The sequence below is a fragment of the Mustelus asterias genome, chromosome 15 (assembly GCF_964213995.1).
Source record: "Mustelus asterias chromosome 15, sMusAst1.hap1.1, whole genome shotgun sequence".
NCBI lineage: Eukaryota > Metazoa > Chordata > Chondrichthyes > Carcharhiniformes > Triakidae > Mustelus > Mustelus asterias.
In genome coordinates, this window is record NC_135815.1 from 57862667 (window position 1) to 57876639 (window position 13973).

Here is a 13973-nt window from a genome sequence, read left to right on the forward strand (position 1 = left end):
GTCTTTGCCACATTTGAGCGGCATGGTGGCACAATGGTTAGCACTGCTGCCTCACAGCGCCAGGGTCCTGGGTTCGATTCTCGGTTTGGGCCACTGTGTAGAGTTTGCACATTCTCCCTGTGTCTGCATGAGTTTCCTCCCACGGTCCAAAGATCTGTGGGTTAGGTGGATTGGCCATGCTAAATTGCCCCTTAGCGTCAGGGGGACCAGCAAGGGTAAATGCGTGGGGTTATGGGAATAGGGCCTGGATGAGAATGTGGTCGGTGCAGACTCAATGGGCCGAATGGCCTCCTTCTACACTGTAGGATTCTATGATTCTATTTTCAGTATGACATGCTTGATAACATATCTATAGCATATGTGAACAGAGCATGTGTGTTTCTTCAACCAATCAGATTGAAGGATCCTCACTGTGCTAGGCAGGGTGATATTTTAACTCATGCCATTCACTTAGAATCAAAATCAACCCACAGTGTCTTAACCGGGAAGTATGAATTGTAATATTCAATTCAATGTAAAATTATGTAAAGAAAGCAAAACCAAAAGGCGGAAGGAAAGAAGGGATGAAGATAGAGAGAGCAAAAAGAGTTAGAATTTTAAAAATACATATATTGACCAGAATTTCCCAGCTGTTCCCATCAGCAGGATCTTCCGGTCTTGCAATGCAAACCCCTGCTGCGGGTTTCCCGACACAGGGGGATCCATACAATGGGAAACCCCATTGACAATAGCAGGACAAGAAGATTCTGCTGCCGGCCAATGCCAGGGCTCCACTGCCACCACGAAACAGGGGTGGGGAGGTGGCGGGTATGGAAAATCCTGCCCATATTAATTAATTTATCTGACAAATCTCAAACAAAAATTAAATTTTGAAGAAGGATACTCCACGCTTTAAAATTTTTTTTGAAGGGCCGAAGAGGCTATTTTGCGTACTCAAGACTCATTAATTAGTTGCTTCCAGTTGAATGCACCAGCCCTATTTTTTTCTGGTGTACTGCAACTTCAGATCCTTTACGCATTCCAATGCTGAGTCACTCAGTGAGGTATAGATACAGTGAAACTTTCAGAGGAGCAGGGAAAATCTGACAACAATTTCCCAGTTTCAGCATTTAAATACGCATTTGTATTCACTGCAGGATGCTGCCTAATTAGCCTCATAATAAATTAGTTCTAATAGACTCATCCTCTCACAAAGCCCAGGCCATTATGTTTATTGCGGTTAAAAAGTATTAAAATCTCCCCCCCTCACTGCGGCCTCAGTAATTTATGTTCTTGTTTTAAATAAAAATTAAAATAAGTGCCTTGATAGAAACATTGTCTTTATTGGTTGGCTTACTAATATTAGTTCTGAGGGAGGATCATGGTGTCCATGGAAGCCACATAGTCAAATTTGAATAGTGCTAATGCAGGTTGAGATGATATGCAATGATGCATTACCACCTTTGAAAGTCAGGGAATGACACAGAGGCCAGAATTTTACCAAGTTTAAGTTTTAAATTTATTTATTAGGCTTACATTAACACTGCAATGATGTTACTGTGAAAATCCTCTAGTCACCACACTCCAGCGCCTCTTCGGGTACACTGAGGAAGAATTTAGCATTGCCAGTGCACCTTACCAGCACACATTTCTGACTGTGGGAGGAAACTAGAGCACCTGGAGGAAATCCATGCAGACATGGGGAGAACGTGTAGAGTCCAAAGGAAATTCCACTGCCAGGACCTAAACCATGGGCGGACGATAGTACCTGGCCAGCATTTTACTGGCAGTGACCAATTAAGAAGCCACCACTGGAGCTACTGTCCAACTGAGGGCAGCAGCTACCCTCTGAGACTACTGGTCCAATCAGAGCATTGGCAGCTCAGCAGCTTTAGCAGGGTAACAGATAGAGATGGCCGCCTCTGAGACTATGAAAGAAGGGGATAACTCCATGCGAAGGCACCTTTGAAGGCAAAATTAGGATTTTTAAAAATGTGCTGGGGTGAGGCACACATAGGCCGGAGATTGGAGGGTTAAAACCTCCGGTAGCGGTGTTTGAGTATGGCCATTGACACGGGCAGTCCGTCCACGGGCCATGGAGCAGACATTGAAGGAGGGCCCCCTCGAGAACCCACTGAGAAGCTGCCACAGTCTACCTGGTGTTCACCACACATTGTAAAATGCCAGTGGGGGTGTTAATTAGCTGTGAATTGGCCAATTAATTGTTTTAATTTAACATCTGTCTTTCCTGCCCCTGAAAATATATGGCAAGATGTCAGGCTCCTCTTGCGACAACTTCCACTGCCAATTTGAGGTCGCCTGCCTCCCAAGCTGCCTTCATTGGCTGCTAAATTTTAGCCCCGAGTTTCTCCTCAGGCGGGGTACAGTTGATTGTATGCTATGGAACAAACAGGCTTGACCAAACAAATGTTCTTTCATTGTTCCAAATTTTCTTACAATAAATCATCAAATTTTTATTGAAATTAAAAAGATCTGTGTAGAACAGTAAAGTGTGTATTTCCACATGCCTCCTTCCTCTCAAAGGTCCCATGGTCTGGTACCAGAAGTTTGAATATGCTGTTGGTCACTGGTTACAGAAGACAGCTGAACACGTGCTCGGCTGCGTACTGTGCAGTCCAGGATGCTTCAGTTTGTACAGGGCAGCAGCCCTAATGGATGACAATGTTGTGAAAAAATACACCACCAATGCCACTGAAGGACACCATTTTGTCCAATACGATCAAGGTATGTAACTGACGTTCCCTTCTACATCGGGCAAGAATGTCCATAAATTTCTCTCCGTTACCCTGGGAATAGTGTAAATGACAAGTGCTGATGTTCTTCCATCAAAGGTATGGTGGGGGATTGGGCATAATTCTGTGGTAATTCTGTCCCCCAGTGTATAGAGGACCTGTCTCAGTGCGAATGGGAAAGCTTTATTTGGAAATAATAATCAGATCATAAGAAATAGGATCAGGAGTAGGCCATTTGGCTCATCAAGCCAGATCCACCATTGAATTAGATCACATTGTTCTGATTATGGCTTTAACTCCGTTTTCCTGCCTGACCCCCATAATTATTAACTTCTTTGTTGTCCATGATGCAAAGAAGTGTCTAACTCAGTCTTGAATATACTTTTTGACCCGGTTCTCTGTGGAAGAGATGCTCAAAGAGCAACACCTCTCTGAGAGCAAATATTCCTCCTCACCTCCATCTCAAATCAGAGAACCCATATTTTTAAACTTCCTTCTTTCAAGATTCCTCCTGCAATACAGTCTGTCCCTTCACGAGGTCGTTGATATGGATTAAGAATAATTGAGGCCCAGCACTGATCCTGGCAGCAGTCTCTTTGTCACAATTTGCCAAACTGAAAAAAAGAATTCCAGGTCCTTGTTTCATGTTAGTTAGCCAATCCTCCATCCATGCTAACATATTATTCCCAATACCTTGAGCTCTTATCTTTTATATGGCACTTATTCAAATGCTTTTTGGAAATCCAAGAATATATGCTGGTTCCCCTTTATTCATCTTGCTTGTTACATTCTGAAAGAATTCCAATCAACCTGTTGAACACAATTTCCCTTTTACAAAACGATGTTGACTCTGCCTGATTGTATTGTGATTTTCTAAGTGTCCTACTACTACCTTTTCACAGGAGATGCCTCCTTTAGGGATGGCCAATAAATGCTGGCCTAGCCAGCGACACCCACATCCTGTTAAAAAGAGAATAAAGTAAAAGATTATAGAATTTTCCCAATGATAGATGTTAGATTAACTTTTTTATAGCTTCTGGCTTTGTGCCCCTCTCCTTTCTTGAATATTGGTATTGCATTTGAAGTTTTCTAATTCTAAGGAATTTTGGAAGATTACAACCAAAGCAGCCAGTAACTTCCTTTAAGATCCAGATGCAGGCCACCAGATCTAGGGTATTGTCAGCCTCTAGTGCCATTAGTTTTTTTTGTACTTTTTCTCTAGTGACTGTGATTGCTTTAAATTTCTCATTCCCTTTTGCCACTTGATTTCCTCCTATTCTTGGGATGCTTCAAGTGTCATCTACTATAAAGCCAGATATTAAATATTTGTTCAAAATCTGCCATTTCTAGTTCCTATTATTAATTTCCCCATCTCAACTTCTAAGAGACCAGTGTTTATTTATCTACTCTCTTTATTTTTATACATTCATGGAAGCTTTTCCTGTCTGTTTCCTTGTCTGGATTTTTCTGGCTGATGATGAACCCTGACCCCCGATGGTGGGGGTGTATAAAACGGCAAACCTCATTGACAGCAGCGTGATCAGAGATCCTGCCACCAGCCAATCACAGGCCACCTCCACTGTGGCAAAACATGCAGTGGGCGGGAGGGAAATCCCAAAATTTCTTTCTCAAGGGAATCTATCTTTGTTGTGAGTTATGAATTTCTCCTTAAATGTCCACCATTGTTTTTCTACCATCTTACCCTTTAATCTACTTTCCAAGTCCACTTTAGCCAACTCTGTCTTCATTCACTAGAATTGCCATTATTTAAGTTTTAAGTCAGTAGTTTCAAACCCAAATTTCTCTCACTCAGACTGAATGTGAAATTCTATCATGTACTGATCACTCTTACCTAAGGGATCTTTTACAATGAGGTCTCATTACATGTTACCTAGATCTAAAATATCCTGCTCCCTGGTTGGTTCCAGAATGTTAATTTCTATGAAGCTGTTCTGGATACACTCTATGATCTCATCTTCAGGGCTCCTTTTGCCAACTTGATTCATTCAATTTATGTGAACATTAAAATCTTCCACAATTATTGCAGTACTTTCTTGCAAGCAAGCCTTATTTCTTGATTTATACTGTCCTACAGCGTAGCTACTGACATAGGGCCGCTAAATCACTCCCATCAGTGACTTCTTTCCTTTGCTATTTCTTGTCTCCACCAAACTGATTCTCAATTTTGATCTTCTGAACCAAGATCATTTTTCACTACTGTACTGATATAATCCTTGATTGACAGAGACACCCTGCCTCCATTTCCTCTCTTCCTGTTCTTCCAAAATGTCAAATAGCTTTGAATATGCTGGACACAACTGTGTCCATTATGTTACTATGTCTTAGTAATGGCCTTCATGTCATACTCATTTTTATTTTTGCTCTCAGTTCTCCATGTTGTTACGAGTTCTGCATTGAGATAAAGGGGGCGATTCTCCAGGCCCACTAGCTACTGGCGGGATTCACATTGGCCTGGAGAATCAGTTGTTGGTCGGCAAACGGCAATGCTCCCAGCCCGCTACACGAGCCCCAATTAGGTTCCGTCAAGAGTGGGCAGGCACCCGATAAATATTTAAATCTACTGATTGGCGTGTCACTACTGAACCAATACAACGGCCTCACGCGATGCCCTCCAGGGGGAAATCACGCAGGCAGGATTTGGTACAGGTCCTCAAAAGCAGGGGCCTGGTGGAATGAGCACCGAGGGGGAGCAAGGAGTTGCCACTTTAAAGTTATACTGGGGTGTACGGGGTATCCTGCAAAGCACCTGGGGTTAGGCGTGTCTGTGATGGTGGTGAGGGGGTGACCTCGTGGGTTCCCCCTTGGCTATCCCTCGTGGTGAGAGTGGCCTGGCTGAATGTCCTCATGCTATGGGGAAAGGGTTGAGAATGATCATAAATATGACACTCTCGGGCAACTTGACTTGTCATTATGTTGATTCCGTAGGTTTCATGTCTGAGCTGTAATGTCTCCTTTGCCAGTGATAATGCCATGCACTCTGCCCATCTGGAAGTCTGCACTATTCTCTAAGGAATCCACTCATGCACTGGGCTTGCCCATGGTTCAGTCGATGACTCAGACCTGTTGGCACACCTCCATGAACTTCTTTTATTCATGAGGGTTGTCAGTCGCAATAGGAATTTTGCCCTTTCAAGGCTACTGTGGTCAATGCGCAAACTCTCTCAATTCCTATCAATCACAGTTGCAGACTTGTGAATGAGGGGATTAGGCAAGGAGAGTTATTTGAATGAACACACCAACCAGTATCAGCTGAGTTTTTAATCTGCCTGTCAGCTCATGTGACACAGCGGAATTGCTTGTTGAGTCAATCACTCAAGGCCCCATTAAGCCTCTTGTTCTTCATCTCAGTACCTCAGCTGCTCAATCTGGCCACATCTACAGGTCGGTAGATAGGATTTTTAAACCCACAACTCGCATCCCCCCATTTGAGATCTGAAGTGTTGCATGACAGCCCATTCTCCAAAGCAGTGGATTCATATCTCCACTCCACAAGATTCTGACATAGCTCATACATGGGCCCCCCTCCTTTGCGCTCCCAGGGAAATGCAGGAGGAGCTCAGTGGAGGCTATCACAGATACCTTTTGTTGCGGACATACACTCCCATCCACATGAAAAGCCTATGTGAGGTCTGAGGGTCAGGTCACCTAGAGGGGGACAGGGTTGTCAAGTGAGGTGGTAGCTCTGGAAGGGCATGGGTTTGATGGTGGTGGGGGGGGGGGAGGTAGGGTTGCACATATGTGTCAGGCATGAGTGGGAAAGCTGCCTGGTCCTTGTACGGCAATACTACAGTTTAGAGTCTGATGATGTGCCATCAAAAAGGTGGCATTGTCCTCATGGCTGCTCATATTGGCCATAAATCATTGCCTGTGTGAGCCATAGACCCCTTTCACTTAGCTGCTAGCCCAGAGCCTCCCATCAACTGACCATCATGAAAGAGAACTCAGAAAACCCCCAGGCTTAACATCCAACTAAGGCTCAGGGGATAAACTGGTTTTGGCGTTCCACGAGCCAGGCAGACATGGGGCCACAGAGGGGTATCCACCCTCAGTGCGAGAGGAAGCGCAACAAACATTTGCAGTGAGGTTAGGGATCATCTGATCCAGAGGCCAGGGGTGGGTCTGAGGGATCAGGGACAAGTTTCTGTGACCCTGCATATCACTGTTGATGCAAGCAGCTCTTGCATGGAGCGTGGGTCGGCTGCAATGGAGGGGGTTGGTCATTCTTCAAATGCAGCATGACTCACGGGTAAGGGAGGACTTGAGGGCAAAGGGATGGTTGATGATGCTGACTGTGTGACTCTCTCTTTCTCTCTCTCGCTCCCCTTCTCCATCCTCTCCACGGAGAGAAGATGAATTTTGACTTGCAACCAGGCTAGCTAGCCTCTTTGGTACTGACTGCTGCTGAGGCAGATAGACATTGGCAAGAACATCCCATGCCTGATCCAGCATCACTGGAGCCAGACACCAAATATCAATGCCAGAATTTTACTGCCTCGCCCGCCTGAGGCTCGTAAGATCTCACCTAAGGCCAACAGAGAATGCCATTCTGGGGCGGGTGTGCCAGTAAAATTCTGGCACATGGGTCTGCCATAGAGGCCGAAGTGCCTGAAATCCCATCTGGCATGAAGGCAGCCCTTCTGGAACTCCTGGGTGTACAGGAGATGCTGGTCATTCAACAAGCTGTCAGACAACATGTGCTGCCGAAGATTGCACCTTCACAGGGAGTGGTGCTGCATCTGTGCCAGGTTCTCACTCACCTGGCACCAAGAGGAGGAGGAGGAGGACCCGGTGGTCGTGAAGCTCATGGCTGCCTTGAATTTTTTGCATCTGGAATATTCCAGGGCTCGAACTGTGCAGAATATCACAAATCTCCATGCACAGGTATATCCGTGAGGTGACGGATGCCGTATATGCCCGAGCATCAGACTAAATTACCTTCTACATGGACCAGGTCCACCAGATACCTAGCTGCAGGATTCTCTGCCATCGCCAGGATCCACATATCCAGGGGCAATCAGTCGCACCCATGCTGGCCTTCGAGCTCCGACTCAACATGGGGTGCTCTTCATTAACAGGAAGGGATAACACTCCATTAACATCCAGATATTGTACAACCATCTCTTAAACATCATGCATGTCTGTGCATGCTATCCTGGGAGTATGCATGACAGCTACATCCTGGGACGCTCAGAGATACCCGGCATTTTCAAGAGTCACCCTCGGCCAAGGGGTTGATTAATGGGGTACAAGGGCTACCCGCTGATGGTTGATGACGCCAGTGAAGAGACCCCAGATTGAAGGTGAAACCCGATACAATGAGGCTCACTCCACCAGGAGCAATATTGTGCGATACATAGACCTGCTGAAGATGTGTTTCGACTGTCTGGACCGCTCTGGCAGAGTTCTACTATACTGCCCCTAGAGGGTGGCGTGGATAGTGGTCACATGCAGTGTGCTGCACAACCTGGCACAGCAGTGGGGTGACATGAGGAGAAATGGCCTGTCTCGTTAGATGAGGAGGATGAAGACCAAAACAGCGAGCAGGAGGAGGACGAGGAGGAAGCTGAAGGAGCTGAGCAGGTGGTGGCCAGGGTCCAACAGGAACGTAGGACCAGGGAGGCTCGCATTGCCTCCAGATTTGAAACATAGGGACCTCACTGACTGGCAAAGTGATCCCCACCACCCCTCCGACCCTCAAACCCTTTCTTGCCCAGTCCCCTGTGCCCCTTTCCCATGGTACTGGTCTCCTTCCCACCCCACTTTCCCCCAATCCATGCCAGCCCTTTCTATTCTCCCCCCGCCCCCCCCCACTTCTATAACATTTTTCCCATCCCCCGCTCCAAGGGTCAGCGTGACATCACACTAGAGTGATGGTCCTCAGTTGGCAGTGTTAGCGGGTCTCATCGCAAGGCTGGAGGGTGATGACAACTTGCTGTGAGGAAAACTATGGTGCTCCTCAGAATCTGAAGTCTGACTCCAGCCTTTCTGATGACACACCACTTACCTCCCTGTTCATCTTTGTTGTAGGAGCAAGGGGTCACTTGAATATGCCTAATAGTAAGGGGGAATAGTAAGGGGGAGGGGGTGATGAGGCTCAAGGGTGAAATCTTTGGGATGACAGACCGGTGATGCTGTCAAAGGCAGATGTCTTACCCCTGTTGCTTTCAGAGACCTCCCCCCTTCAGAATGAGGGTGTAGGGCCTGTGGGAAGATTAGAGGTCCAATCAGTTAACATAGCCCCCTTCCCCATGAGGGTTAGACGTAACAATGAGAGCCATACGTATGTGTTTATTAGTGAATATGTACAATTTGTGTCCCCTTCCCCCTAACTACAACTGTGAAACTTCACCCATGCCTACTTAGTGGTCCTCTATCTTCCTCTTCTTTCATTCCGTCCCGCTCTTTATACGTGTGTCCCCAGAATACACATAGTGGAGGCAGTTTGCCTCCACACCTTCTTGCCTGTGATGCCCTTGGCAAATGTCCTCTGGAGGGCCTGAATCTCGAGGGCCTGGGGCGACTTTCAGATGTTACAGGCGACAACGTGCCATCCTGTTCTGCCTGCTGCCCAGGAGATATGCCAGTGTCAGTAAGAGGGAGAAGGACTGGTGGTGGCCTGAGTCTACAAGGTTGAAGGCCCCAGGCTGCACTCCAGTGCTTCCTCCTCCCTCGGGGTGCTTGTTGGCCCCTGGGGTCACTCCTTGGGATAGAGGGGCAGCTGGAATGAGTTCTAGAAGCCTCACCTTCATCTGGCACTGCCACTCCTGGAGGACCTCCATTGTCTGCACCATGGTTCTGATGCCCTCAGCCATGGCCTCTCAGCAACTAGCACATGTCCCTCTGCGATTTAGCAATGCTGCGGAGGAGGAGGCCATTCGGCCCATCAAGCCTGCACCAATCCCACCCAGACCCCATCCCCGCAATTCCACAATCTACCCTAGCTAGTCCCCCTGACACTAGGGTCAATTTAGTATGGCCAGTCCACCTAACCTGCATGTCTTTCAGACTGTGGATGCGCTCAGCCATGTCCTGTATGACTTGGCTAATCTCTAATGCGAATCAGTATGGTCCCTCAATGCCAGCGACATGTCCATGTGTGACTGGGCTATGGTGCCTAGGGCATCAGCCATCTACACCACTGAGTGTGCCTTGGAAGTCGTCAGTCATGATCTATGATCCACAGCATTGCTAAATCGCAGAGGGACATTTGCCAGTTGCTGAGAAATCTATGACCAGGCTTTCCATTATGGATGCCACCCTTTCAGTGTTCCCCTGGGTGTCATGCAATGTTGGCACCATCTCCTGCAAGATGAGGCTCCCAGACTCCTATTCCAGTTGTGCCTGCATTTGCTGGAAGGTCACTGACACCCCCTCCTGTAAAGCCTGGCTCTGCTTTTGCATCTCCATCATTGTTGGAATGAATGTTTCCAGAAACCTGGGGCTGATGGCATCATCCATCAGACCTCTGACTGCCCACTCAGACTCCACCTGATGTGCAATAGCAGCTGTGTGGTACTCACCAGAGAGTGCCCAGAAACCTGTCCACTAACGTTTCCCAAAGAGATAAGTATTTCTGTACTGGTGATGGTGAATGCAGTGGTGAGATTTCAGTGTCCTCCCTGGAGCTGTGACCCGGGGTGCTCTGAGGTATTGGATGTCAGGATGCAACCCCAGATAGCCCAGCCTCATCTGATGGAGATCCTGCAAGACAAAGGACATGGGGTCAGCTGGTGGGAATATCAAGGGTGTGGAGGAATGATAGACTCACTTAAGATAGGTCATCTGGATCACAGTGCTTTGGGCTCTTACTTGCTGGGAGCCTGTTGACCTCGCAATCAGCGACAGTGACAAATCTTGGGACTGCCACCTCCTGTCTTTGCCCATTCCCTCTTGTTGATGGCAATCTGTGCCTATGGGGACACAAAGATGACAGAGTAAGAGGGTGGCCTGACTAGGATGGGGGAGGGGGTTGATACCAGGTGGCATTTATAGGCAGGGTGCCTTGCTAGTGGTTCTGGTGGAGATGCTGTGTGGCAATGTTAGAAGGTAGTGTGGTGGGATAGAGGAGGTAAAGATGAGATGCTGGAGGTTAGGTACATGAGTGGTTCCAGGGGCAGGGAAGTGGGCACTCACCCTCGCAGATCAAAGGAGGTTATTCATCTTCTTGTGTCATTGGATGCCCACCATCCTGGTGATGCTCCTGGAACTTACTGAGTCTGCCACCACTTCCCATGATTCAGAGATTTAGGATGATGGCAACCTCCTGCCAACTCTCTTCCACAGCTTCCAGCATCCTCTGCACCTCTGCATTTAGGAATCTAGGCGCGGACCTTCGTCCCACCATGTTGCTGGCTGAATGGAGAGTGGCTACTGCAGAGAGTGCTGAAATACTGCTCCTGCTTCTATGAGGCTAACAGCTGATTCCTGACTGCAGTGAATCAGGCACTGGGTGAGTTGAGAAATCAGAATGAAACATGTAGTAGAAGAGCTGGCCTATTAGCATATGCCGCATGGAGTGTGCAGATCATTGCTATCGCCAGTAGGAAACACTCCCGTTTTCATGCAGGATTGGACACTTTGAGCCCAATTGGCAAAGAATCTTTAATTCTGCCTTTTTACCATTCTTCTGCTCTCTAACCATATTTGCTGGTGCGCATGTATATTTGTAAACTCTGTCCCATCCTGCCACACCCGTCAGCTTCTTTCAATCGGAAAAGCTGATGAAAACTGAGAGGCAATTACATCAAATTTCCCTCGCCACCATTTGTCATGTTGTAGCAATGGGGAGCATCAGGAACAATCAGTTAAAAGGGAACAATTATAACTATGTAAATTTGTACAATTACTTTAACCATACACTAATCATTTAGTATATGAATCACCCAGGATACATATTTTACTGAAGGTACCAAGAGAATCTCATATTTTTGAATGTATTAAATGAGCAGTCACAGTATGATGGGCTGGTGAGCAGTTTTAACAGTAACGTGCATTAATCAATTCTAACAGGAGAAGACCGTTGGCTATGTACATTATTACTACAGCAGGGCTGGCGTGTTGAATACAACGCAGCTTCAGATGCCTATACAAATGCACCACAGGAGTTCAAAGAATTCTACAACCAACGACGCCGTTGGGTGTCATCAACTTTGGCGAATACAATTGACCTTTTAAATAGTGGAGCACAAACCTCCAGGAGAAACCCCTCAGTTTCAAAACTCTACATTCTGTACCAGATTATTGGAACAGCAGCATCGATTCTAGGTCCTGCTACTGTGGTTTTGATGATAGCAGGTAATTATGTTTTTCTACCATATTGTGGTAGTTTCTTGTTTATATTTGGGATGCTATAAAGTTTTAAGTTTAAAGTTTGATTATTATTGTCACAAGTAGGCTTACATTAACACTGCAATGAAGTTACTGTGAAAATCCCCTAGTCGCCACACTCCGACTGTGGGAGAAAACTGGAGCACCTGGAGGAAACCTACGCCGACACAAGGAGAAAATGCAGACCCTGCACAGACAGTGACGCAAACCGGAATTGAAGCCGGGTCCCTGCCACTGTGAGGCAGCAGTGCTACTTCAACTATAGGCATTATTTCATATTGTATATAATATCAGTGCTGCAAATGTATTATTGATTGTGTTTAGCTGCATATAAATTGAAGGACAGAGGCTTTTTGACCCATGAGTGGCAGTGCAGATTTCTGCATCAGTATGAAAAGTGGACTGCCACATAGTCATCTACTAATGTTGCACATCAGGATTTGTCAAAATAATTATAAAAGTATCTAAGATGCCAGTCTGGCCTTAGGCTTCAGCTGCAGAAATGACATCATGAACTGATTTCTGACATTAGTGTGCAGCCTCATAGTGGGTTGTACACCCCTAATTTTCCAGCAATCACACCAAAGGTCACAGTTTTCATTAAAAACATGGGACATGATTTTCTCGGCCTGCGCTGATGCTCGAGTTGTTCAGCGGGCCGGGAAATATCAGGGGGAGGGCTGTATTGGGATTCGCGACCTGGGCCATTTTTTATGGCAGAATCAGCCTCACGCCGGGAAACACCACAAGGCTGATTACAATATTTAAATTAAAATTTTAATATCATTAACAAGCCCAGGATGGTATCATCTGGGCTCAGTAATGTTTCCCAACCTGTCGGGGGATGTTCCCACCAGCCAGGATTAAAGGTGGTCCCCATCAACGGGACCAGGCATGATGGCCTCACAGGTGGGCCAGTGGCCATGGAGGCCCCCCCCGGGAGGTCAGGGGCGGGGGAATGCCCCTTGGCTAGTGCCAGCCTGGCACTGCCTACCGAGCACTGGGCAGTGCCTAAGGGGTGGGGCCTTCTGGGGCTGTGGGGCCAGATTGGGGGTGGGCCGATAGGTGATGATGGGAGGTGGGGCTGCTGTGTACTCTGCACAGCAATCAGAGGGGGAGGGAGAGGGTGATCGGAGGTGGCCTTAGGGGTTGGCGATCGTTGCTGGCCTGGGAGGTGGTAGGGGGACGGGGGTGGCAATGGGGGCTGGCCTGGAGTGGGTTGGCGATTAGGGCTGACCTGGTGTGGGGGGGATGCAATCTGGCTGACTGTCTTAGTGGGGATGGTTGTGGAGCCATCAGAGGCCGGCGATCCAGAGGGAGTGGTAAGGCTACCTAGTGGGAGATTGCCGCATGAGCAATGGGCTGCCCAGCACGTTGCTGTTCAGCCTCTTGCACAGCATTAGGCCCCCCACTGCTTTGCAGGCGTGAATCCTCTGGCGGACTCTGTGATGCACAGAGTGCTGGAAATTCACTTGACTAAGTGTGCCCAAAAAATGGGCAAGAAAATTTCCCGTTTTCCCACCCATTGGGTACTTAGTTTCTTTTTGGGAAAATCATCCCCACGATTTGGAAAACCTGGTTACATTTGCTTATAAACATATGAGAGCAAGTTCAGAACTCTTGTGCTTCCAATGAGAAATGTTGTTTGCTCGGAGTCCTGATTGTCTACAAACCTGTTGCACTGATTTCTTAGCCCTTCATTCCCATCAAGCAAGGTTTTTGACTAGGAGTGGAGAATTGCCTAGTTACTCTTGACATAAATCAGGCTGAAATATATAATGGTGTCATTTGAACCTGTCATCATCAAAGCTTTTCATCCTCATCAAATAAGCAAAATAAGTTTACTAATTACCTTTTTATGCTGTCAATGTCCGCCGAATACTTTGTCAACAA

The 13973-nt window shown here is 47.1% G+C and overlaps 1 protein-coding gene across 1 annotated transcript in view; it reads left to right on the plus strand.

Annotated features, from left to right (window-relative positions):
* LOC144504729 (uncharacterized) overlaps positions 1 to 13973 on the plus strand; it is a 77198-nt gene that overhangs the window by 44907 nt on the left and 18318 nt on the right. Inside the window, exons 14-15 of the mRNA XM_078230474.1 lie at positions 2524 to 2724; positions 11763 to 12047. Of these exons, the coding sequence (XP_078086600.1) occupies positions 2524 to 2724; positions 11763 to 12047 (486 nt within the window). The remainder of the gene's footprint in view (positions 1 to 2523; positions 2725 to 11762; positions 12048 to 13973) is intronic.